General features: G+C 35.3%; 4 protein-coding genes and 1 long non-coding RNA gene across 9 annotated transcripts; all 5 read left to right on the top strand.

Moving 5' to 3' along the window:
• Positions 1-1809: 1809 nt before the first annotated feature.
• LOC108193698 (uncharacterized protein At4g37920) lies at positions 1810-4893 on the top strand. Its single transcript, XM_017360478.2, has 6 exons — positions 1810-2103; positions 2226-2506; positions 3262-3427; positions 3572-3816; positions 4020-4207; positions 4321-4893. Exons 1-6 carry the CDS (start codon positions 1911-1913, stop codon positions 4526-4528), a joined length of 1281 nt encoding a protein of 426 aa, XP_017215967.1. The 5' UTR covers positions 1810-1910; the 3' UTR covers positions 4529-4893.
• A 669-nt stretch (positions 4894-5562) lies between these two features.
• Positions 5563-9191, top strand: LOC108196820 (heat shock 70 kDa protein, mitochondrial). Its single transcript, XM_017364265.2, has 6 exons — positions 5563-5720; positions 6052-6128; positions 6259-6337; positions 6445-7011; positions 7092-7712; positions 8280-9191. The coding sequence occupies exons 1-6, from the start codon at positions 5646-5648 to the stop codon at positions 8901-8903; spliced, it is 2043 nt and encodes a 680-aa protein (XP_017219754.1). The 5' UTR covers positions 5563-5645; the 3' UTR covers positions 8904-9191.
• Positions 9192-10067: 876 nt separating this feature from the next.
• Positions 10068-23250, top strand: LOC108195779 (glycine-rich domain-containing protein 1-like). Of its 3 annotated transcripts, none has more exons than XM_017362731.2 (9): positions 10068-10350; positions 10439-10618; positions 11486-11603; positions 11702-11956; positions 12286-12741; positions 13677-14209; positions 14824-15022; positions 15493-15648; positions 15737-16677. In XM_017362731.2, exons 2-9 carry the CDS (start codon positions 10461-10463, stop codon positions 16352-16354), a joined length of 2493 nt encoding a protein of 830 aa, XP_017218220.2. In that variant the 5' UTR covers positions 10068-10350; positions 10439-10460; the 3' UTR covers positions 16355-16677. The 3 variants fall into 3 exon arrangements, with proteins under 3 accessions (XP_017218220.2, XP_017218223.1, XP_063937930.1); XM_017362734.2 differs by having other exon boundaries at positions 10107-10350; positions 10442-10618; XM_064081860.1 differs by lacking the exon at positions 15737-16677 and adding an exon at positions 22416-23250 and having other exon boundaries at positions 10117-10350; positions 10442-10618.
• On the top strand, positions 17110-20261 carry LOC135147859 (glycine-rich domain-containing protein 1-like). Of its 3 annotated transcripts, none has more exons than XM_064081863.1 (5): positions 17111-18041; positions 18251-18368; positions 18467-18721; positions 19244-19699; positions 19792-20100. In XM_064081863.1, the coding sequence occupies exons 1-5, from the start codon at positions 17674-17676 to the stop codon at positions 19831-19833; spliced, it is 1239 nt and encodes a 412-aa protein (XP_063937933.1). In that variant the 5' UTR covers positions 17111-17673; the 3' UTR covers positions 19834-20100. The 3 variants fall into 3 exon arrangements, with proteins under 3 accessions (XP_063937931.1, XP_063937933.1, XP_063937932.1); XM_064081862.1 differs by having other exon boundaries at positions 17114-18041; positions 20073-20261; XM_064081861.1 differs by having other exon boundaries at positions 17110-18041; positions 19244-20103.
• A 258-nt stretch (positions 23251-23508) lies between the features above and the next one.
• On the top strand, positions 23509-24685 carry LOC108196019 (uncharacterized). The gene is made up of 2 exons (XR_001801703.2): positions 23509-24218; positions 24333-24685. It is a non-coding gene; the product is annotated as an uncharacterized LOC108196019 (long non-coding RNA).
• The last annotated feature ends 45 nt before the right edge of the window (positions 24686-24730 follow it).

Genomic DNA, 24730 nt, shown 5'->3' with positions numbered 1-24730 from the left:
GTTTGATAATTAATATTATCAAATAAATCTCGTTTCTGATTATTTAATTAATCGCTTGATTATTTCTTTTCGCTGATTAATCTGATTCTCGTTTTCTGTATACCGATTGGTAACGAGGATTGAGATGGTAGACGCCTAGACAGTAGAGACTTGTGGGCAGGGACCGAGGAGAAATGTACTGGAGGATTGGGAAATAAAATGTTCTTACTGTTTATGCTAAGTTCTACGTAGTCTCTTTATTTAAAGTTGTTTATAAATTAAAATAATTTAGTAGAGGCAGCTGTCCAATAATTGGCTAAAATATTTTAGTTTCTTTTTTATATAGTTTTGGTGAAGACCCTGATTCTCATGTTTGGTACTAAACGTGCAATTCGGTTTGGTCTATGCTTCAAACAATAATTATAGACTATAGGAGTATTAAGTATTGGAAGTTCTCTGGAATATCCTAAATTCGTTGTTGAGCTCTGGAAGTAGTGGTTTTAGTTGACATCTTAATTATTTTCACAAGATTAAAATGTTGTTAGGGAAAATCAATATTAATTTATAAAGTAGAGAGAGATTACTGTGTGACAAGTTGAATGAATTGATTTATGTCAATAAACGAATGAAATATTGAAATTTAATTTTTCAGAATTGTTAATAATTATACAAATGAGTTTGAGAAATAAGATGATGATAAAAGGACCGAAATACTCATAAAAATTCTAATAATATTAGTCAGATTTGGTTTATAAATTATTTATATGTATATGTGATTGAGATCGTAATGAATTGCTTTTTATTTATGAATTTAATAGGTTGTACGTATTTTTGATTTTTCACAGATTCTTGATAAAGTATCGGATAGTTGATATAGATTTAGGGTTTAGATTCTTTAGAATTTAAGCATAATGATTCAAAATTTCATGAATTTGGTGGGATTTCAAAAAACTTAAAATACACCGAGAAATCATAAAATCCATCATTTTATGAAATTAAAAAATTCATCAACATTTGAATATCATCAGATTTTAATGGTACTAAACAATCCCAATTGAATACCATCGAATATTTAAGCATAATTTAAAATTATGATTTAATATCATCAGATTTTGTAACATAATTTAAGATTACAATCGAATATCCCAAGATTTTAATGAATTTTAAACGAGCCCAATTGAATACCATCAAAATTTATGAGTAAAAAAGTAAATCTTAACTTGTAAATCTTACGGGGGTGTATTCAATTGGGATTTTAATGGATTGTTTTTAGTTTATGGATTTTAATGGATTGTATGTGATTTTGATTTTGTGTGGATTCTTGATAAAATGTAGCAGAGTTGATAAGATATAAGCACAATGCTTGAAAGTCTCATTGATTTTGGTGGGATTTCAAAGAACTTAAAATACACTTAAGAATGCCACAAAATCCATCATTTTATGAAATCCAAAAAAATCCATCAGCGTTTGAATACTATCAGATTTTAATGGATTTTAAACAATTCCAATTGAATACCATCGGATTTTTAAGTATAATATAAAATCCTAATTGAATACCGCCAGATTTTGTAGTATAATTGAATACCTCAAGATTTTAATGGATTTCAAACAATTCCAATCAAATACTTTTGGATTTCATGAATGTAAAAAAAAAATGCTGTGAAATCTTAATCCAATACACTCCTCTGAACTTACTTTTATCTTCTGCTTCACTTTTTACTTTAAACAAGAAACATTTGTTTTAAACTCAACCAAACAAAAAGTTGAATTAGAAAAAAAAGAAAAGCAAAAAGAACTGCCACAGTGGGATTGGGGTTTTAGAGGGGTTCTTATAAACGACGTCGTACCACAATCACCACTCATCTTCATCATCCACAAATTTGTATACACAAGCTCTCACACTCTTTTTCCAGCCCCAACAAGGAGTAAACATGTCAAATCTTTTAGGCTTTCAAGCACCAATCTCCACTTCCACTGCCAACCCATCTCAGCTAAACACCATCTCATCATCCTTCAATGCAGAACTGCCCCCAACTTTTCTCACAATACCCATCATGTCCTCTTCATCTCTCATCTTCCTCACCTCAAGACCCACAAGACCCACCTCTCCAAACTTCACCAAAAGTAAGCATCTTTATTGTTCTTTCTGGGTTTTTAAAATTTTTATCTGTTTCTTTAATTTTTATTGAATTAGTTGGTTTTAGCTACTGAAATGAATAAAGTTCTCATTTTTTTTGTTGGGTCAGAAATGTTTTCAAGAAAAGTGGGTTGTGTACAAGTGGAGGAGCAAGCTGCTGAGGTTGAAATAGCAGATGGGTATACTATGACTAAATTCTGTGATAAAATAATTGATTTGTTCTTGAATGAGAAACCTAGGGTTAAAGATTGGAGGAGATATCTGGTTTTTAGAGATGACTGGAAGAAGTACAGGGATCACTTTTACAATCGATGTCATACGCTTGCAATGTCCCAAACTGATTCTGTTATGAAGCAAAAACTTATCACATTGGGAAGAAAAGTTAAGAGGGTATGGATTTTTATACTTGACCGGTTTATTAATATACGTGTTCATTTGTTTTATAAATTCATCTTGTTAAATTACTGTCTTGAAACTTTGGAACATAAATTGCATCGTATATAATCATAATCCACTTTCGGAATCAGATTAGGTTACCAAATATTTGAAGCTATTGATATTGGTTATTGATTTAGCACGGTGAATATATCTTACTGTGTGCATAATCACTTAGCTTAACAGATAACAATTTGTCTAGGAGTTGCTAAAGGGTAAATTGATAACTGAAGTCATTTTTTCTGGAAAACTTGAGGTCTTGCGATTCTTTCTTGATTTCATTTTCGAATTTTATTTTTAGAAAACATAGCTTGTGAAATTGATGTTTTAAATCTAATTGCCCACTTTACAACCTGGCCAGGGGCCAAATTGCATCCTATATTCCTATGCAATGGGCTTCGGAATCAAAATGAGATCAGTTTTAGCGGATATATGTAGATTTGATTTTAATAGCTGATTTATTTTACAACTGTATATCACATGTATATGTGCAGGTAAATTTTGTTAGGAGTTTTTAAAGAGTGTGTCGATAAAACAAAAACTTTACTATTAAATGGATTCATCTCTCGGATAGAAAATAAGTATGTATATCTCTATTGTAATTGAGTTTTAATGACTGAATTTAGGAGTCTTTCACCTTTATCTTCCTTTTTGTCCTTCCTCTTCTTTTTTTTGCCCTTTTATATTGTGTTGACCTGGAAATGTTTCAGATTGATGATGAAATGGAGGGGCATACAGAACTTCTGAAAGAGATAGAGGGTAGCCCTTTGGACATTAATGCAATAGTTTCCAAGCGTCGCAAAGATTTCACAGAGGAGTTTTTCCGTCACCTCACTTTGCTCTCAGAAACATATGATGGCTTGGAGGATCGTGATGGTAATTTTTTTTGCTACAGTACTAAAGTGAAGGGTTGATTCGAACATCTGACACCTTTTGAGTTTTTGATATGAGAGTTGTTTATTATAATCAATATCATTAAAACTATCCAACAATTAATCTTGCACTTCTGTTGTCGAGCAGCTGTGGCCAGACTTGGTGCTAGATGCTTAGCTGCAGTTGGTGCCTATGACAATACAATAGATATTGTGGACACTTTGGATTCTGCACAGGCCAAATTTGATGATATTCTGAATTCTCCATCAGTTGAAGAGGCATGTGCGAAAATCAACAGTCTTGCGAAGGCAAAAGAACTGGACTCATCTTTGATCCTGTTAATAAACAGTGCTTGGGCTTCTGCAAAAGAGTCTACAACCATGAAAAATGAGGTAAGGATGACGGCGTATATTACATTTCTGTCAAATTAACAGTACTTGAGTTATTTTGATTTGCAAAACGTATCAATAGTGTATGGTGTCGTTTTGATCATGATATGCAATTGTAATCTGGGCTATCATCTTAGCTTTTTATGCTAGTAAGCTAGTTGCCTGACTACTAGGTTCTTTATTTTGAATTCAATATTTGGATGTAGGTTAAAGACATTATGTATCGATTGTACCGAGCCACAAAGAGTAGTCTAAAGAGCATTGAGCCGAAAGAAATTAAGCTGCTCAAGTATTTGCTGAATATCACAGATCCTGAGGAGCGATTCTCTGCATTGGCTACTGCTTTTTCCCCTGGTGATGATCATGAGGCAAGAGATCCGAAAGCTGTATACACGTATGGGAACTTCATGCTGTTTATTATCTTTCATCTCCAACAATGACCTTCAGGATCTCTTAATTAACCCCCTTTCTTTCTTTTTTTTTTTTTTTTTTTTTTTTTTGCAACAGAACTCCCAAGGAGCTGCACAAGTGGATCAAGATTATGCTCGATGCACACAACCTTCATAAAGAAGATACTGAGATCAGGGAAGCCAAACAGATGACCCCGCCTATGGTTATTCAAAGGCTATTTATCCTCAAAGAAACAATTGAAGAAGAATATTTTCAGCAAAATGCCAACCAAGAAAATAAATCAGAAAATTCGGAAGAATTGTAGCTTGATCAAGTTTAGATGTTATCATGCGTTGTACACTCTGGAGTATCTGGTGATCTCTTCATTGTCAACTTTTGAAGGGGTTCTGTTTGCCTCAGTGAAGGTGAAGAATAGACATTAGTGCATGTTCAGGTCATGATATACTTGTTACTTCCTGATGAGGGTCTCTAATGTTCCAAGTTTCATATCTTGTATCTAGCATCTTGCCTATTTGAAGCTCAAGGGGGAGATGGTTTGAAATTAGTAATAGCAATACATATATGGCATCATTATGTATTATGACCTATAAACAGCATAAGATTTGTAATTCTTGACTTTTAACAATTGTGTAGAAGAAATGTAAGCTGTCATGCTTACAGAATTTGTAATTCTTGACAAAAGAAAAAGGAAACACTGAAGATTTGCAATTGCACCAAATAATCAAATTTTTCTAAGAGTAAAAATATATAGCAAAACATCATGAAGGTAAAATGTGACAATTGTCATTAATTAGCACAGTATGGAAAATAATTAACATAGTTGTGTCTGTAAAAAAAAAAAGTTTTTGTTAGTTCTGAGGTATGGGAAGAAATTAATTAGATTAACATAATAACATGAGTACATGATTTAAATATCAAATTTGTCGGAAATTTGAAGGATGTATCATGAATTTTTTTTTGAAAATTGTAACTTGTAAGTGGGACTCAGATCACAAACTTATAAGTCAATTTATGACTAGTAAATGTTAAAAATATTAGTAAAATTTTATGATTAATTTTTATTTTTGAAATTTGATTTTACAATAATGTGTAGGACCACTATAAAAGATAATCTAAAATAATTTATTATTATATTAATAAAATTTATACCTGATTAATTATAAATACCAAAAAACTGTTCGAACACATAAATTAAGAATTACTTTATACCTATAATTAATTTATCACATGTAAATAATAAGAACTTTTTTGTGTTAATTCAAATGAGACTTTCAGAAATCAAAATTCCAAATGGAACCGGGCCCCAGTAACCCCTTGCCCAAGCTAACCAACCTCCGTGTCCTTGTTAAAACCCCTAAAACCCTCACACAGCCTCTCCCTTAAACCCTTTGAATCCATTTCTTGCAGGTGTTGAATAAGCCATGGCCACGTCTATGCTCTTGCGATCTCTACGCCGCCGAGAGCTTCACACTTCTTCCTTAGCTGCTTACCGATCGGTAACTCTACCTACCAATCTCCCTTCTTTATCTCCCTGTTTTACATGTTTCTTCGTTATCATTTAATTTTTTTTAATGGAGACGGTTTAACTTTAATCTCGATAAATTAATAAAATTAAATTTTCCGTTCTCGTGTATGTTTATGTAGGATAAGATATATATTTTACATTCGGAATTTATTTTTTTGAATTTTGTGTATTCAAATACCGGATCTCGCAGACTTGTAGAGTTTGTAATGGAGCTTGGCCTTGTGTCTCTGTGTGTGTGTGTTTGGATATTTACATGTGAATTTGAGCTTCACTTGTCTTAAATTAGCTTCTTTGATGCCCAGTTTACTGGAATCGCCAAGTCGCCTATTGCCACTCGGCCTTTTACTGATAAATTGACAAATTTCGCGAGATACTTCAGGTAATTTAGTGTTCTTAGCATTTGCTGGCTTTAGATCTTTGTTTACATGCCCTTGAAAACTAGACAGAATAATCGATGTTCTTCTACTGATGATTTGTTTTGTTCAATTGATGTAAAATAAAATTTGTAGCTCAAAGCCGGTTGGAAATGAGGTTATTGGTGTTGATCTGGGTACAACAAACTCATGTGTTTCGATTATGGAAGGAAAGGTCAGTTTTTTGTTTACTTTTGGAAGTTAAAGCTTATTAAATTGCGTCCTTTAGAAAAATTCTAGTGACAGGGAGGAAATGAGGTTACCGGTTTTTGTTTTCTGTAGACTCCTAAAGTGATTGAGAACTCTGAAGGAGCTCGAACTACACCTTCCATTGTGGCTTTCAATAACAGAGAGGAGCTATTGGTTGGAACTACTGCCAAGCGTCAGGCTGTGACCAACCCAACTAATACGATTTTTGGGACTAAACGATTGATTGGGAGACGTTTTGATGATCCTCAGACACAAAAGGAAATGAAGATGGTACCATATAAAATAGTTAAAGCTCCAAATGGAGATGCCTGGGTTGAAATGAATGGGAAGCAGTATTCCCCAAGCCAGATTGGAGCATTTGTTCTTACCAAGATGAAAGAAACTGCAGAGGCTTATCTTAATAAGGGTGTAAGTAAGGCTGTAGTCACAGTACCTGCCTATTTTAATGATGCACAAAGACAAGCAACTAAAGATGCTGGGAAAATTGCTGGTCTAGAAGTGCTAAGAATTATTAATGAACCAACTGCGGCAGCACTTTCATATGGGTTGGACAACAAAGAAGGTACCGTTGCAGTTTTTGATCTTGGAGGTGGAACTTTTGATGTTTCCATTCTTGAAATATCTGGAGGTGTATTTGAGGTACATTTTTTATTTACTTTACATGGTTATGATAATCTACCTGAAGCAGTATAATAACATTTTAGCGATACATTTGACAGGTAAAAGCAACTAATGGGGACACATTTCTTGGTGGTGAGGATTTTGACAATACCCTATTAGATTTCTTGGTTAATGAGTTTAAGAGAACAGACAAGGTTGATCTATCAAAGGATAAGCTTGCTTTGCAAAGGCTTCGTGAAGCAGCCGAGAAGGCTAAGATTGAACTTTCATCAACTTCACAAACTGAGATTAATCTTCCATTTATAACTGCGGATAGTTCTGGTGCTAAACATCTAAATATACAGTTAACCAGGTCTAAGTTTGAGACCTTGGTAGGTCACTTGATTTCTAGGACCCAGTTACCTTGTACGAACTGTCTAAAGGATGCTGGAGTCTCGGCAAAAGAGATAGATGAAGTCCTACTTGTTGGAGGAATGACCAGGGTTCCAAAGGTCCAACAAGTTGTTGCTGAAATATTTGGGAAGACTCCAAGCAGAGGTATTAATCCTGATGAGGCAGTTGCAATGGGGGCTGCTATTCAGGGTGGTATACTGCGGGGAGATGTGAAAGAGCTCCTTTTGTTAGATGTAACTCCACTGTCACTTGGTCTTGAAACGCTTGGTGGCATTTTCACCAGATTAATTAACAGAAATACAACAATACCTACCAAGAAATCTCAGGTCAGTCCACTCACTGCTTTTACATATTGTTATGCTAGGCAAAAACTCCATAGCTAACGTAGAGGAATGTACTCAACACTATAGGATGTTTGCTTAGGGTTCTTGCTTTCAATGGTAGAAAATAATACCTAAACATGCATTATATATAAAATTTACGATCTAAATACTTTGACAACTTGTCTACGCAGTAGTTCATAGTACGCATATGTTTTGTTGTTAAGCTGCTTTTCTATGTGATGGAGTTACGATTTTTAGCATTTAAATGATTTTCTTGTTATATATTTAGGTGTTAGTGTGTGTGTCAGTGTTAGTTGGTTCAAGATGTCTTTTGCAAATGTACGTCAAAATAGTAAACATTACAATCACCTGCACATTTCATATTTTGGATACATGAGGTACTTGAGTCTAGTAGAGTAGTAGTTATTAGGTTATCATTCAGAAAAAGAGTAGATATCATTTAGGCATCTGCACTTCTGTAGGCAATTGTGCTGCTCCTTTGCTTAGAAATTTAGATGATAGATACTGGACAAGTCACTTATGAAATTCCTTGGTGCATGTATTTTCTAGGTCTTTTCTACAGCAGCTGACAACCAGACACAAGTTGGAATTAAAGTGCTCCAAGGTGAGCGTCAAATGGCTTCTGACAACAAGCTTCTTGGAGAATTTGAACTCTCGGGTATACCACCTGCACCCAGGGGATTGCCACAAGTTGAAGTGACATTTGATATTGATGCCAATGGTATTGTTACTGTTTCTGCAAAGGATAAGGCAACTGGAAAAGAGCAGCAGATTACAATAAAATCATCTGGAGGGCTTTCTGATGAGGAGATCCAGAATATGGTCAGGGAAGCAGATTTACATTCTCAAAAAGATCAGGAGAGGAAAGAATTGATTGACCTCAGAAATAGTGCTGACACAGCTATATATAGCATCGAAAAGAGCTTGGGCGAGTACAAGGATAAGATTCCATCAGAGGTGGTTACAGAGATTGAGACTGCAGTGTCGAGCTTAAGGACAGCAATAGGTGGTGAAAATGCTGAGGAGATCAAGTCCAAGCTTGATGCTGCAAATAAAGCCGTTTCAAAGATTGGGGAGCATATGAGCAAAGGCTCGGGAGGGGGCGCCTCTGGAGGGTCTCAGGGTGGAGACCAGCCTCCTGAAGCAGAGTATGAAGAAGCAGCCAGCAAATAGACCAACCTGCTAGCCTACAAAGTTCAATAAATTCAGACTAATTCAAATCATTGCATTGGTTCACTACCATCAGTTTTTTGTACTTGGAGACTCCAAAGGTAACTTGAATGCTGAGTATAGAAGAGAATGAAATTTTACATTTATTTAAAATGCTACAACATTGGTTATATCATGATGCCTCTAATTTTTTTCGATTTAATTGTTTGGGGAGATACTCATGAACCTTTCCCAGTTGTAATCACTATCGATTTTTCTTAGTTACGTTATTATTTCATGGTCTTATTTTGAGTGCTAGCTTTAACTTTATAATATCATGATTAAGCAATAATAATTTGTTTACTGAAGTTAGCCTGAGGCTGTAGCTGCAAAACAAAATGCACATAAACTTTGGTGACCCACAAGTCCCACCAGGCCACCCACAAAGGTGTACAATAAGTACCGCAAGGAAATTAGAAGTACAGTTTGTGTATGAATTATTCAGATAAGATTTAATAGTCGAACAACTTGTACTGCATCACACTTTGGTAGTACAATAATATATTATCCTTTGATTAGTTTAACTCTCTTCTTTCTTGCACGCAAAAGCATTAGGTGGAAAGTGGAATGTCTCATCTCCCATTTCTCTACCCATTTCTGGAATTTATTTCTTTCTCAAAATTTGATGTCTTGAGCATCTATCTTCAATCGAGTAGACTTTTTGATTAAAAATTAGTAATATATATATTTTAAATAAAAATTGAGATTATGTAAAAAAAAAAATTAATGATATATTTCCTTGCCCATAAATATATAACTTTTTTTTACTATTATAATTGTCCAACTGCAATGTAAGAGATACCTAAGAAAATTTTATATCATTTACTATCATATTCAGATAATATATATATTATATTTATAACAATTTATAATATTAATAATTAATAATATGCTATTATAAAAATATAGTCAACTAATACAATCGATACGTTAACCAAATTTTTTTTTAAACAGTAGCTTAACCAATTAATTGTAATTAAATTATGTAAATAAAATATAATTACAAAATAATAATTATACTTTTTTAAAAGAACTACATAAAATATTAAAAAAAAAGAAAAGGAAACCACATAAAAAAAAAAATCTTGAGATAAAAGACATCGGTTAGGACTCAGGAAAGGCCAAAGGGTATCTTTGTCATATAACTGTAGTACTGCATTCCAAGGGTTCATACAAAACGTACATTACGTTCTACAGAGAAAATGACAGGGCTTGACCATAAATTATATACTACATTGTTACATGATCGTCTTTAAAATCCTGCAAAAAAAGCCAAGATTTTCACAGGGAAATTTAAAAATTAAACACCCAGAAGTCTATTCAAACAATCTAGTCTGCTTTCATGATCTTCTAAGCAATTTCTTGTTGATTTCTCTGCGTTTCTTCCAGGATTACTTTCAATCTTTTTCTGGTAAGAATAAAGATTCTTGATTTTGCAATTCTGTTGAAAACCCTTTATGATTTCACGTTAATAATAGTCTTTGTTTAATTGTATATAGCAGCTGCTTGTGAGATTTTGATATGGAGAAGAATCAGGAGATAGAGTGGAGCAAAGCTCAACAGATTGTTATAAGTGAGGATCTTGTGGCTACTGCTAAACAGCAGCTTCTGTTTCTTGCAGCTGTTGATCGGAATCGCTGGCTTTACAAAGGCCCTGCACTACAAAGATCAATTTACAGGTATTTGTGTTATTGTTTTGAATTCATAAAGGTAGATGCATATAATTGTAAGGTACTGAATGTGGTATGTATTGATTGAGTTATTAGCTTTTGGTTATGATTTGACCCGTAAGCATCGATGAAGAGAATTGAATGGATGAATGAATGATGTCGAATAAAATTGAAGGCAAAGGAGTGAAACAATGATTTAAGTGCAAAATCTTGATGATGAGGTACTCAAATTGATGTGTTTTGAGCAGGTCCGCTCAATAATCTGGGAGGCCTTGTGCAAAACTAAATTATTAATTTTTTTGGGTGTAAAACTAATAATTTTAAATATATATATATAACATAGTTTAAAAAATGTAATAATGATAATATATAATTTGTGATAAGAAATTTAAATTATATATTAACTGTCCACTAAGAATACTTGGCAAATTGATACAAAAGGCTCAAAAAAATAATTTAGTAAATAACAATTAAATTCAAAATAAAACACTAAGACAAGAATATAGTATCAATTTACATATAATAATAATATTAATTGCAACTGGCCAACTTCAAAAGAAGAAATATAAGTTAGGGATTTTTATCAACATACATTAAAAAAGAAGAAAGAAATAGATATTAGGGATTTTAATTTAACATACAACAAAAAAATAAAGTAGTTGCATATGTAGAAATGTTATGGGCCTGAAATTTGGGCGCCCTCCAGATTTTGAGACCCTGTATTGTGGGGCTGTTTGCCCATGCTATTCGCCGGCCCTGGTTTTGAGCTTGTAATCTGTATTGATAGGATTACTATGTAGACTACTACTTTTGGTTGCGCTATGCATGTTTAGAAGTGTTTTTCTAGCTTGTAAAGTAGTTGTAAATGAATTTCAGGTATAATGCTTGTTGGCTTCCGTTGCTTGCTAAAAATGCCGAGTCTCAGATCTCTAAAGGACCTTTGGTTGTTCCTCTTGATTGTGAATGGGTTTGGCACTGCCACAGGCTTAATCCAGTATGCTTCTGTGCTGTTTTAACACATAGTTGTTCACAAATTTCATACAGACATATTATATTTGGACTGATTACCGCAATCCTTTGTTTCTTCTACAGGTAAGGTATATATCTGATTGCAAGAAGTTTTATGGAAGGATTCTTGATAATTGCAATGTTGCATCATCTATTCAAGGGGCTTCAGGAAGTGAGACAGAAGAGATTTGGGAAAGGTTGTACCCAGACGAGCCCTATAGCTTTCAACCCGATACATCATGCTGGGACGAAACATTAGAGAAAGCAGCTGATGCTGAAAAGCACACCACATACGATCTTGTTTTAGCTATTGAAAGACAGAGTCCATTCTTCTACCAGGTAAATATAGGATATGATCTTGTTATCAATATTCCATGTTACAATGTTGGACACCGAAACTCTATATCTGTGCATGATTTATGTTGTGATCGCATTCATTTTTAGCATTCAAGTAACAGATAGTCAGAGATTTTAATTATATCAAATTGCAAATAAATGACGGTACTTAAGTTTTAATTGTAGTTTATGTGTTTACTTCTTCAGCTTTTCTTTTTATTTGAACCAATTAGCTCATTTACATTTAGAGCCATTTTAAAGGAATTCACTAACTGAGACATTGAATGTGTATTGCAATCTATATCATCTTTCTAACTTGTATTGTTTACCAGGTTTCCAGACCCCATATGAAGAATGACTTATTTCTTGAGGGAGCCGTGGCCAGATATAAAGGTTTTCTGCATCTAATTAAGAAAAACAGAGAGCATATGCTCAAACGCTTCTGTGTTCCCACCTACGACATTGACTTGATATGGCATTCTCACCAGTTGCACCCAGTGTCTTACTGCAAAGACCTGGTCAAACTTATTGGGAAGGTTTTGGAACATGACGACACAGACTCAGACAGAACAAAAGGGCAAAAACTGGATGTTGGTTTCTCTGAAACTACAAGCCAGTGGGAGCAAACATTTGGCTCAAGATATTGGAGATCTGGCTCAATGTATAGAGGCGCTGCTCCATCTCCTCTGATAACCATCCCATTTATGTCAAAATCCATGACCAATAAGATTGTAGCGACTGATGTGCAGCAACAAATCATAAGTCTTCCTGAGCTGAAGTCTGTGGAGGTAAATTCTTATCCAAATTCGTGTTTCCATGTGTGTTGTTCTCTGGTATTGTGGTGAATAGTGATAGCCTGATACAAACTGAACCTTCTGAATGCAGCTGTATTATATATGTTCGATCATATATTAACTAGATGCGTTCTCTCCTGTCTCCAGCTGCAAAAGAACTGTACTGGTAGAGATAAATACCAAAGTCATCACTCGTTTGGTTCATATATATCAAATTAGTCACTCATTTCAAAATTTACTCAATTTGATTATCAATTTGAAAATTTGCATCAACTTAGTCATTAAAAAGTTGAAAGTTTGTATTAATTTAGTCAGTGGCGGATGATTTACTTAATACAAAATTTAAAATTAGTGACTAAGTTGAGTCGATTTTGAAACGAGTGATTAATTTAATATATCTGAACCAAACGAGTGACGACTTTGATATTTATCCCATTTCTGGGATGTAACAATTTCCTTAAGTTATCAAACATCCTTAGCCTTTTCTTCTATATTTGTTCAAGAATCTAGCTTCAGTGTCTCCAAAATCATTTGCTAGACTTAAGTCTCAACTTCCGAAAATTTCCTCGCTCTGAATACATCTTGTGATGAGTAACTTTATTACCCGTGGCAGCTCTTTCTACTGAGCAGAAGAAAAATGCTTTTAAAGTCACTTAGTTTGCATCCCTGTTTCCTAATTTTGGTCTACGGGATAATCTTTCTGAGCAATCATGTAGTAAGAACACTTACAGAGTTGGTGTATTGAATTTGCAAAAGTAAATATTTTAAAGATGTGTGTCATATATGGGCATGTGATTGGAAATTAAGGTCTTCATGAGCAGCAGGTCAATTGGCTCATTCAAAATTCCTCAAATTATTATATGTAAATTATAAGAATGTTTTTGGTTACAGTGTTATTATTAATAAATACAATTCTTATTATATCCAAGGTCATGCTGGAGTTTGTTGATATAAAGAACTTGCCTGAAGGACTCAAGGGAAGTGTCTACGTCTCTTTTAGCAAGGCACAGCCAGATGCAATATTTAACACGAAGAGAAAACTGAATATATTGTCTGAGTATGGGGAGAAACAAGTTGCCTTATTCAACTGTGAACCATCTGGACTCTTGCTTTTTGAAGTTCTCGTGCACTCAAATTCCAACTTAGCAATATCAAAACCCAAAGCTTTAGGATCCGCTACTATCTCGCTAGAAGATTTTCTCGTTCCCGTCTCCAGTCTCTCAGTGGAAAAATGGCTGGAGGTCGTTCCTCCCTCTGGTCTTGTCAGTGCGAATCCAATCTCTATCAGAGCAGCCCTCTCATTTAATATTCCAAGCCCAGCAACACATGTGCTTCACATAGTTCGTTCTCGTCCATTCTTGAAGGGTTCCTGTTTCTCACCTCTTCCGGAAGTTCAATTTGCTAAGAGTTGGACACACATCAGCGATGAAAATGGAAATAAGCTCATTAGCCTTCAAATGAGGTATTCATATATGTGTACTACTACCTCCATCCCAAATTAGATGAGCTAGTTGACTTTGGGCACGTAAATTTAGGTGCATTGACCGTCTAGTTCTGAAATTTAATTTTTTGATTTTTCTTTTGTTAACGAAAATTTCGTATCTAAATTTTTATTTGCAAAAATAAAATTTTAAAAATAAATAATGTAGCTATGCGGTCAATGGACCTTAAAGTGTGTGCCCGAAGTCAACGAGCTCATCTAATTTGGGATGGAGGGAGTACCTTTGATGGATGATTGTGTTTCAAGTTTAGTTTGATGGATTTTTGTTAGCTAGATTGCATCTATATTGTCATAACATGGATAGAAGGTGTAATTATTTTTGAAAAGTTACAGATACAGTTGTGAACTTCTGCAAAATTTGGTTTCCGTACCTAGGAGGAACTGTAATCAGAATATTTTTTAGTTAACTATGACATTTTAGAAGAAATTAATGTAACCAGAGGGGAAATTTGGTTTACGATGTTCTTATTGCATTAAAAGCCCTGAATAACTACTATATCCTGAATGATACTAGTTAAAGATCCTATGTAGAAGTCTTAACCTACTCTTGGTTTTTTGTTTCTCCTGCACTACAGGGACAATAGAAAATTGAAGCGAGCGGATAATGAACTTTTAAAGAAAGAGGTGATTGGCATCACTGAATCAGGCGAAACACGCACTCTTGCAAAGTTGGTGGGAACAAAGTGGTCTTTGATAGATTCTTCATGGTCTGTTCGAATTCTTACTAGTGTTGATATTGGAGTTCCCTTTTTTGAGCTTACAGGTCACCGCACGGTAAGACTAACTTGGTTTTTTCATGCAAGTCAACTAAAAAAAACATATTTTATGCTTAATCGCACAATTATATGAGCTAATCCTGTTCATTATTTTTATAAAAAGACTGTTCGGCAATCTAGCTTATCTATGATGTATCGAGCGAAATCTTAGACATTTCTTCTAATCCGGAATACTTGAAGGATTTATTGAATTGATTATAAGCATTCATCTAACTAAAATCAATTGTGAATAGGAAAAAGTACTGGTAAATGTGTTGAAAGAGCTATGTTTTTTCAGGAAAATACTACTCCTTGGGCCATTTGACTATATGCTATATTCTGTGACCATATCTATTGTTCTAGTTTTTCCCTGAACTAGATTTCAACCACTTTGTAGAGGGTTCTTCAGATATGTAATCCATAGGGAAAGAGTGGGATCAACGTGCTTATGAATAAAGCAATAAATATTATCATCATCTTTTGGAACAGGTAAGATATTTTCCTGGCAGAAAATTGGAATATGAACCAAAGCACTGCGAGAAGAGTAGAAGTGACCTAGATTTTCTCACAGCAGTTCAATTCTCAGCAGAAGACCCATACGGCCGTGCGGTGGCATTGTTGGACTTAAAATATGGAATTTACAAGGTAAAAAACTTAAATATAAACTATACTCACGAATTTACCATGTTTTGTTGGTTGTGACGACGTTAAATTTTCATCCTTTATATGTTAGGTACAAGAAGATTGGTTTGTGATCCCTGGTATTATACTTGGTTTTATATATTCTGAAACTTTGAGAAAGAAAGGATATAGTGGCCTTGCTAATTTTGCTAGTGAAAATCCAAAGGAGGGTGCTTTGATTCAAGGAGTCAACACCTGTGATGAAAAAGAACAGAAAACTGACTTTTGCGGTGAGGAGAAAGGATCGGAGCTGATCCCTGAAGGTGCTGAAGGGAATGCAGTGGCACCTTTAATCGGAGGATGTGGAAACTGTGGCAGTGAGTGCGGTAATGTGACGAGGACTGTGGATTTCGGTGGATGTGGTAGTGGTTGTGGAGGTGAATGTGGAAATATGTTGAAAAGTGGTGGTTGTGGAGGTTGTGGTGGCAGCAGCGGTTGTGGAGGCTGTGGTGGCAGCGGTGGCTGTGGAAATATGGTGAAGAGTGGTGGTTGTGGCGGCTGTGGAGGTGGTTGTGGCGGCTGTGGAGGAGGTTGTGGAAATATGGCAGCGAGTGGAGGCTGTGGAGGTGGTTGTGGCAGCTGTGGTGGTGGTGGATGTGGAAATAGACTAGCGCCTGCCAGCATCGATGGCAATCAAGCAAACATGCAATGTGAAGCAATAATGGCATAGTAAGTTTCGTACTTTAAGCAGTCTACTAGGAGCATGCTATGTCTCTGAAGAGCTGCACTTTGAAATAGTTGTTAATTCTTGGTGTGTAAATCTGCATAATAAGGGGAATCCATGTCTCATAATGAATTAATCTTCCGAGTCTGTATACAAGTCGACCATTAACCATCTTTCAGTGTTGTATGCTATTTCTATCCTGCTCTTGGTGCTCTATGTTGGTCAGCATTTTCAATTGTTCATTGTTGCAAGTGTTTCTAAATAAATTGTTTTGCAACATCTCATTGTAAGATAATCACTTCATATTATAATATACTGGTTTGTGATTATTTTTTTTCTATTAGGAGGGAGATAATGTGAATTCACCCATTATATTTCATTGATTCAGATTATTTTGATCCACAACACTCGTCGAAATTATGTCTCTCCTTCTGTCAATACTAGGGCTGAGCTCGAGCCGAGCTCGAGTCGAACACGCTAAAAACTTGACTCGAGCTTGTTTTCTTAACGAACTCGGAGCTCGAGTTCTTAACGAATCGAGCCGAACCGAGCTTTTATTGAGGCGAGCTTGAGCTTGTTCGCGAACAGCTTGATTCGTGAACAGTCCTGGTTACAGAAGAAGAGACGTTAGCTTCCAACGTTAGAGGTGAACAAAACTGAACTGAACCAAACCGTATAATTTCGGTTCGGTTTGATTTCATTTTTTTTCAAAATTTCGATTTGGACGGTACAGGGTTTTTAAAAAATATGACTTTTTTTAAACCGAAATCGAACTGCAATAATTCGATTGATTTTGTTCGGTTTTGAATAAAAGTTCGGTCCACTTCGGTTTTGAGAAAAACTTAAATCCAACGTACATATTCCTCCGGATTCGGTGGAACCGTTCCCCCACTTCGCTATTGGACGGACATGTTCAAGGGAGTTGGTTCTAGGCTTATTAAAAGACTTGCACTTTACCATTCTGCTGTTGGTTCTAGGCTTATTAAAAGACTTGCACTTTACCATTCTGCTGATCATTGACTCGATACACACACAAACACTTGCACTTTACCATTCTTGCTCATTTGAAATTAGCTTATTCTCACACCTTCGATGAACCGGGGACAATCCTTGCATTCTTCTTCTTGCTGATCACATCTGGCAATAAACTTCCGGTAGAAAACTGGTTCAAACTGTACCAAAGCAGCAGGAGTAGTAATGGGATTGGAAATTAGTTACTTCTTGGCCAAGAAGAATAACATAGAAGTGAATCAAAATTCTGGGCCTGAATTGATGATACTCTGCTCTTTTGCGTTCTGCCAGCTAAATGTTTCACAAGTAGAGATATGATGAAGAAGTTCTTGACATCAACTTCTCGATTTCTTGGACTTTCCGCAGCTTCAGCTCATACTTGTTGTCTTGCACCCTTTTGTTTTCATGCAACTTCTCACTTCTCCACAAAACCTAACCCTGATCATCCCTCTAAACCCAAACTCCATTTCCCTTTTTTCTCTCGACTTCAAGATTTACTCGTTGAGTTACTTGTTGAGAAATCTAAGGTTGGTGTTGAGGAGATAGAGTGGAGCAAAGCTCAACAGATTGTTATAAGTGAGGATCTTGTGGCTACTGCTAAACAGCAGCTTCAGTTTCTTGCAGCTGTTGATCGTAATCGCTGGCTTTACAAAGGCCCTGCACTACAAAGATCAATTTACAGGTATTTTGTGTAATTGTTTTCAATTCATAAGGTTGTTGATGCATATAGTTGTAAGGTATTGAATGTGGTATGTGTTGATGCATAAAGTGCAAAATTTTGATGATGAGGTTTGTGGAAAATTTCGGCATTAGTACTCAAATTGATGTGTTTTGATTTCAGCTTGTAATCTGCATTGATAGGATTACTAACTTGTTGTGATTGAATTTCAGGTATAATGCTTGTTGGCTTCCGTTGCTTGCTAAAAATGCCGAGTCACAGATCTCTAAAGGACCTTTGGTTGTTCCTCTTGATTGTGAATGGGTTTGGCACTGCCACAGGCTTAATCCAGTATGCTTCTGTGCTGTTGTAGTATATAGTTGTTCATAAATTTCATTCAAACATATTATATTTAGACTGATAACTGCAATCCTTTGTTTCTTCTTCAGGTAAGATATATATCTGATTGCAAGAAGTTTTATGGAAGGATTCTTGATAATTGCAATGTTTTATCATCTATTGAAGGAACTTCGGGTAGAGAGACAGAAAAGATTTGGGGAAGGTTGTACCCAGACGAGCCCTATAGCTTTGACCCCGATACATCTTGCTGGGACAAAACATTAGACAACGCAGCTGATGCTGAAAAGCACACCACATACGATCTTGTTTTAGCTATTGAAAGACAGAGTCCATTCTTCTACCAGGTAAATATAGGACATGATCTTGTTATCAATATTCCATGTTACAATGTTGGACACCGAAACTCCTATATCTATGCATGATTTATGTTGTGGTCGAATTCATTTTTATAGAATTGTGTGTGTTTTTTCTCTTTACAGCCTCTAGATATTGTGTATGAATAGCATATTTCTTGCCTTCTATAATGATCAAGTGTGGTCCATGCATAGCTTCTGCTCAGCTTTTCTCTGTTATTTTAAGGTTTTTGATATTCTGTTAGACTATTACTGCAACTGAAGATCTGTCTTGGGCCTCTTGGCATATAGTATTCAAGTAACAGAGAGTCAGAGATTTCAATTATTCTAAATTGCAAATAAATGACGGTACTTAAGTTCTAATCGTAGTTAAGTATTTACTTCTTGCAGCTTTCTTTCAATTTGAACCAATTAGCTCATTTACATTTAAAGATATTCTAAAGGAATTCACTAATAAGATATTGAATGTGTATTGTAATCTATATCATCTTTCTAACTAGTATTGTTTACCAGGTTTCCAGACCCCATATGAAGAATGACTTATTTCTTGAGGCAGTCGTGGCCAGATATAAAGGTTTTCTGCATCTTATTAACAAAAACAGAGAGCATATGCTCAAACGCTTCTGTGTTCCCACCTACGACATTGACTTGATATGGCATTCCCACCAGTTGCACCCAGTGTCTTATTGCAAAGACATGGTCAAGCTTATTGGGAAGGTTTTGAAACATGACGACACAGACTCGGACAGAACAAAAGGGCAAAAGCTGGATGTTGGTTTCTCTGAAACTACAAGCCAGTGGGAGCAAATATTTGGCTCAAGATATTGGAGATCAGGCTCAATGTATAGAGGGGCTGCTCCATCTCCTCTGATAACCATCCCATTTGTGTCAAAATCCATGACCAATAAGATTGTATCGACTGATGTGCAGCAACAAATCATAAGTCTTCCTGAGCTGAAGTCTGTGGAGGTAAATTCTTATCCAAATTCGTATTTCTCTACGCAGCTGCATTATATGTGTTTGATCATATATTAACTAGATGCGTTCTCTCCTGTCTCTAGCTGCAAAAGAATGGGACTGGTAGAAATGTTTCTGGGATGTAACAATTTGCTTAAATTAACGGACATCCTTAGCTTTATCTTCTATATTTGTTCAAGAATCTAGCTTCAGTGTCTCCAAAATCATTTGCTAGACTTAAGTCTCAACTTCCGAAAATTTCCTCGCTCTGAATACATTTTGTGATGAGTAACTTTAGTACCCATGGCAGCTCTTTCTAGTGAGCAGAAGAAAAACACTTTATATCACTTACTTTGCATCTCTGTTTCCTAATTCTGGTCTACAGGATAATCTTTCTAACCAATCATGTAGTAAGAACACTTACAGAGTTTGTTGAGATAAAGAACTTACCTGAAGAACTCAAGGGAAGTGTCTACGTCTCTTTTAGCAAGGCACAGCCAGATGCAATATTTAACACGAAGAGAAAACTGAATATATTTTCTGAGTATGGGGAGAAACAAGTTGCATTATTCAATTGTGAACCTTCTGGCCTCTTGCTTTTTGAAGTTTTCGTGCACTCAAATTCCAACTTACCAATATCAAAACCCAAAGCTTTAGGATCCGCTACTATCTCACTAGAAGATTTTCTCGTTCCTGTCTCCAGTATCTCAGTGGAAAAATGGTTGGAGGTTGTTCCTCCCTCTGGTCTTGTCAGTTCGAATCCAATCTGTATCAGAGCAGCCCTCTCATTTAATATTCCAAGCCCAGCAACACGTGTGCTTCACATGGTTCGTTCTCCTCCATTCTTGAAGGGTTCCCGTTTTTCACCTCTTCCGGAAGTTCAATTTGCTAAGAGTTGGACACACATCAGCGATGAAAATGGGAATAAGCTCATTAGCCTTCAAATGAGGTATTCATTTATGTGTACTACCTTCGATTGATAATTGTGTTTCCGGTTTAGTTTGATGAATTTTTGTTAGCTAGATTGCATCTGTATTGTCATAACATGGATAAAAGGTGTAATTTCGTATTTTTGAGAAGTTACAGATACAGTCGTGAACTTCTGCAAAATTTGGTTACCGTACCTAGGAGGAACTGTAATCAAAATTATATTTTTCAGTTAACTATGACATTTTAGAAGAAATTAATGTAATCAGAGGGAAATTTAGTTTACCATGTTCTTATTGCATTAAAAGCCCTGAATAACTATCTGATATCTGGCATGATACTAATTTAGTCTTTTCCTACTCTTAATTTTTGGTTTCTCCTGCACTACAGGGACAATAGAGAATTTAAAGAACCGGGTGATGAACTTTTAAAGAAAGATGTGATTGGCATCACTGAATCAGGCGAAACACACACTCTTGCAAAATTGGTGGGAACAAAGTGGTATTTCATAGATTCTTCATGGTCTGTTCGAATTCTTACTAGTGTTGATATTGGAGTTCCCCTTTTTGAGCTTACAGGTCACCGCACGGTAAGACTAACTTGTTTTTTCATGCAAGTCAACTATAAAAACATTTGTTTATGCTTAATCACACAATTATATGAGCTAATCCAGTTCATTATTTTTATAGAAAGACTGTTCAGCAATCTAGCTTATCTATGATGTTGTATCGAGCGAAATCTTAGACATTTCTTCTAATCTGGAATACTTGAACGATTTCTTGAATTGATTATAAGCATTCATCTAACTAATATCAATTGTGAATATGATAAAGTTCTGGTAAATGTGTTAAAAAGAGCTTATAATTTGTTTTGTGATATACTGAAATGTAATTTTTTCATTATAGCTATGTTTTTTTTGAGGAAAATGCTAATCCCTGGGCCATTTGACTATATCCTATATTCTGTAACCATATTTATTGCTCTAGTTTTTCCCTGAACTAGATTTCAACCACTTTGTAAATGGTTTCTTCATGTAATACATAGGGAAAGAGCGGGATCAATAGTTTCTAAAGAATTAATTAGAAAGTGTTCGAAAATTATCATCAAAATATATTACCACATACTTGTCTGGGGGTATTAATATTATTTTAAAGTATAGTGCGTGCAAATTGTAAATAATCGGAGCTTATAGTCCTTGTTACCAGACATGGCCTACATAGTTAGTGAAGATAGGATATATGTAGTGGCATAAATTTTATATAATAATTATCTTATTTTAATTAGCAAAAAAGTATTATGAAATATCAGTTCTGTTGAATAAAGTATGCAATTGATTAGAAACACTAATCCAGGAATCGACACTTGAAGAAAGTCATAGTCTTTTTTTTTTTTTTTTTGACAGAGAAGAAAGTCATAGTCTAATATCAGTAATCCAATAATCTAAATGAACCTTAAGTTAGTAATCAACCAGGATGCATATTGTTTAAAGATTTATTCTGCTTGTGAGCAAATAATTTTAATAAAGCAATAAATATTATCATTATCTTTTGGAACAGGTAAGATATTTCCCTGGAAGAAAACTGGAATATGAACCAAAGCACTGCGAGAAGAGTAGAAGTGACCTAGATTTTCTCACAGCAGTTCAATTCTCAGCAGAGGACCCATACGGCCGCGCGGTGGCATTGGTGGACTTAAAATATGGAATTTATAAGGTAAAAAATCTTATATTCAAACTATACTCAAGAATTTACCATGTTTTGTGGGTTGTGACGACGTTAAATTTTTGTCCTTTATATGTTAGGTACAAGAAGATTGGTTTGTGATCCCTGGTATTATACTTGGTTTTATATATTCTGAAACTTTGAGAAAGAAGGGATATAGTGGCCTTGCTAATTTTGCTAGTGAAAATCCGAAGGAGGGTGCTTTGATTCAAGGAGTCAACACGTGTGATGAAAAAGAACAGAAAAACGACTTTGGCGGCGAGGAGAAAAAATTGGAGCTGAGCCCTGACGGTGCTGAAGGGAATGCAGTGGCGCCTTTGATCAGAGGATGTGGAAGCTGTCAAAGTGAATGCGGTTATTTGACAAGGACTTTGGATTCCGGTGGATGTGGTAGTGGTCGTGGAGTTGAATGTGGAAATATGTTGAAGAGTGATGGTTCTGGAGGATGTGGTGTCAGCGGCGGTTGTGGAGGCTGTGGAGGTGGTTGTGGAGGCTGTGGAGGTGGTTGTGGATGATGTGGAAATTAACTAGCGCCTGCCAGCATCGATGTCATTCAAGCAAACATGCAATGTGAAGCAATAATGGCATAATAAGTTTCGTACTTTAAGCAGTATACTAGGGACATGCTATGTCTCTGAAGAGTTGCACTTAGTGAAATAGTTGTTGGTTCTTGGTGTGTAAATCTGCATAATAAGGCGAATCCATGTCTGACAATGAATTAATTTTCCTAGTCTGTATAGAAGTCGACCATTAACCATCTTTCAGTGTTGTATGCTTCTTTTATCCTGCTCTTAGTGCTCTGTGTTGGTCATCATTTTCAAGTCTTCACTGTTGCAAGTGTTTCTAAATATATTGTTTTGCAACATCTCATTGTAAGGTAATCACTTTATATTATAATATACTGGTTTGTGCTTATATTTTTCCTACAGACGATTCACTCATTTTTTGTTTTTGGTAATAAAAACACATCATCCTCTCGTCGAACTCTCGATCTCCAATAAACGGACCAAATCGATCTAGCAACAGAGCGAGGGAGATCAGTGAACAAAACGAACGGAACTATGGAGATACCATATGACCAATAAACGGACTAAGTTGATCTAGTAACAGTGCGAGAGAGATGAGTAAATAAAACGAACGAAACTAGGGAGATACCATATGACGAAGAGAGCTCATTCCAATATAATTTCACTTGATTGTTTAGTTTGGTTGATGAAAAAGAAAAGATAGTAGTCCGTCATCAGTGGTCCAATTGTGTGCAAAAGTGGGTTGATACATATCTCTGGAATCATCCTCAGTGGTTCAAATTTGAACAACTTTTTTGACCCATCTTTAGTCCATTCAATCTTCAATGCTTGCATCATTATATATCTCATATTTTTTCAAAGCACAAACATGTAACATATGCATTGTTTATTTACCAATTCACATCATCACGAAGATTAAATGACAACATGGTAGATCTACAAAGAATTCCACAGTATCTTCTCTTAAGCTTCTGCGATAATTCATAATATTCCACCAAGATTTTTCACTTAAATTTTGTCTTATTGTCCTGAATCCTCAAACTTTAATTTCTCAGCACCTTTTTATGCTGTTGATGACCAAACTTTTTCACCCTTTTCGATAAAAATGCCCAAACTTGTTAAACCATATGAACAATAGTAGTACTAACATAATTTGCTTTGAACCCCCTTTTTCTTTTTTGTTGTGCTGCAAATTCTGATTTGATTCTCTCAATCTTTGAAGAATACTTAGATTCTTGGTACAGTTTCTAATCAGTGAAGAGATATCAGAGGTCATTTTCTCTGTAATAATAATGATGCTAATTTCACATCACTGATGACTTTGTCTGATGCAGGAACATCAGATATTCATTTCTGGTAAGTTCTTTTATCTCTTCCATCTCTCTATTTTTATAATAAGCCTGTGTGTGTGTGTGTGTGTGATTTTATCTTTGTAAATAAGGTTGTACTAATTAAGTATTGACATCCCAGGTCATCATGTTTTCTTGGATTAGTGACTGAAGCTTGACAATTCATCAACTCCTGACAAGGGATTTGATTTGGGTTTTTTCTGACATGATTCTTGATTAAGGTAACTTCTTTTGTCTTGTGTTCAGAATCTGGAAAGATGCTAACTTGACATGACTATCAACTTGAATAAATTCCAGCTCGGTTTTGTTAGATCTGTATACACCAATTGTTTACCTTGCTAAGTTCAGATGTGAAAGTTTTAATTGATAATTAAAGATAATGGGTTAGTCGATTCATGTATAGTTTCTCTAGCTAATTATCATGTCTGTACATTTGTCTTGAATGGTTATGTTAATAAAGGCTCCTTTTTGCCAGTGAAGGCAAGTACAGACTACAGAGGATTTATGTTTTCACTATGT

Source organism: Daucus carota, chromosome 7 (assembly GCF_001625215.2).
Source record: "Daucus carota subsp. sativus chromosome 7, DH1 v3.0, whole genome shotgun sequence".
In the NCBI taxonomy this organism is placed as follows: Eukaryota; Viridiplantae; Streptophyta; class Magnoliopsida; order Apiales; family Apiaceae; genus Daucus; species Daucus carota.
The sequence above is the reverse complement of the archived record's forward strand: the minus strand, read 5'-3'. Positions and strand labels throughout refer to the sequence as shown.

Coding starts and splice junctions, on each gene's coding strand:
- LOC108196820 (XM_017364265.2), top strand. CDS start 5,646: ATGGCCACGTCTATGCTCTTGCGATCTCTACGCCGCCGAGAGCTTCAC. Junction 6,338..6,444: donor TTTCGATTATGGAAGGAAAG/GTCAGTTTTTTG, acceptor TGTTTTCTGTAG/ACTCCTAAAGTGATTGAGAA. Junction 7,713..8,279: donor TACCTACCAAGAAATCTCAG/GTCAGTCCACTC, acceptor TGTATTTTCTAG/GTCTTTTCTACAGCAGCTGA.
- LOC108195779 (XM_017362731.2), top strand. CDS start 10,461: ATGGAGAAGAATCAGGAGATAGAGTGGAGCAAAGCTCAACAGATTGTT. Junction 14,210..14,823: donor CTCATTAGCCTTCAAATGAG/GTATTCATATAT, acceptor CCTGCACTACAG/GGACAATAGAAAATTGAAGC. Junction 15,023..15,492: donor AGCTTACAGGTCACCGCACG/GTAAGACTAACT, acceptor CTTTTGGAACAG/GTAAGATATTTTCCTGGCAG.
- LOC108193698 (XM_017360478.2), top strand. CDS start 1,911: ATGTCAAATCTTTTAGGCTTTCAAGCACCAATCTCCACTTCCACTGCC. Junction 3,817..4,019: donor CTACAACCATGAAAAATGAG/GTAAGGATGACG, acceptor ATTTGGATGTAG/GTTAAAGACATTATGTATCG. Junction 4,208..4,320: donor GATCCGAAAGCTGTATACAC/GTATGGGAACTT, acceptor TTTTTGCAACAG/AACTCCCAAGGAGCTGCACA.
- LOC135147859 (XM_064081861.1), top strand. CDS start 17,674: ATGATGAAGAAGTTCTTGACATCAACTTCTCGATTTCTTGGACTTTCC. Junction 18,042..18,250: donor CTACAAAGATCAATTTACAG/GTATTTTGTGTA, acceptor ATTGAATTTCAG/GTATAATGCTTGTTGGCTTC. Junction 18,369..18,466: donor ACTGCCACAGGCTTAATCCA/GTATGCTTCTGT, acceptor TTTCTTCTTCAG/GTAAGATATATATCTGATTG.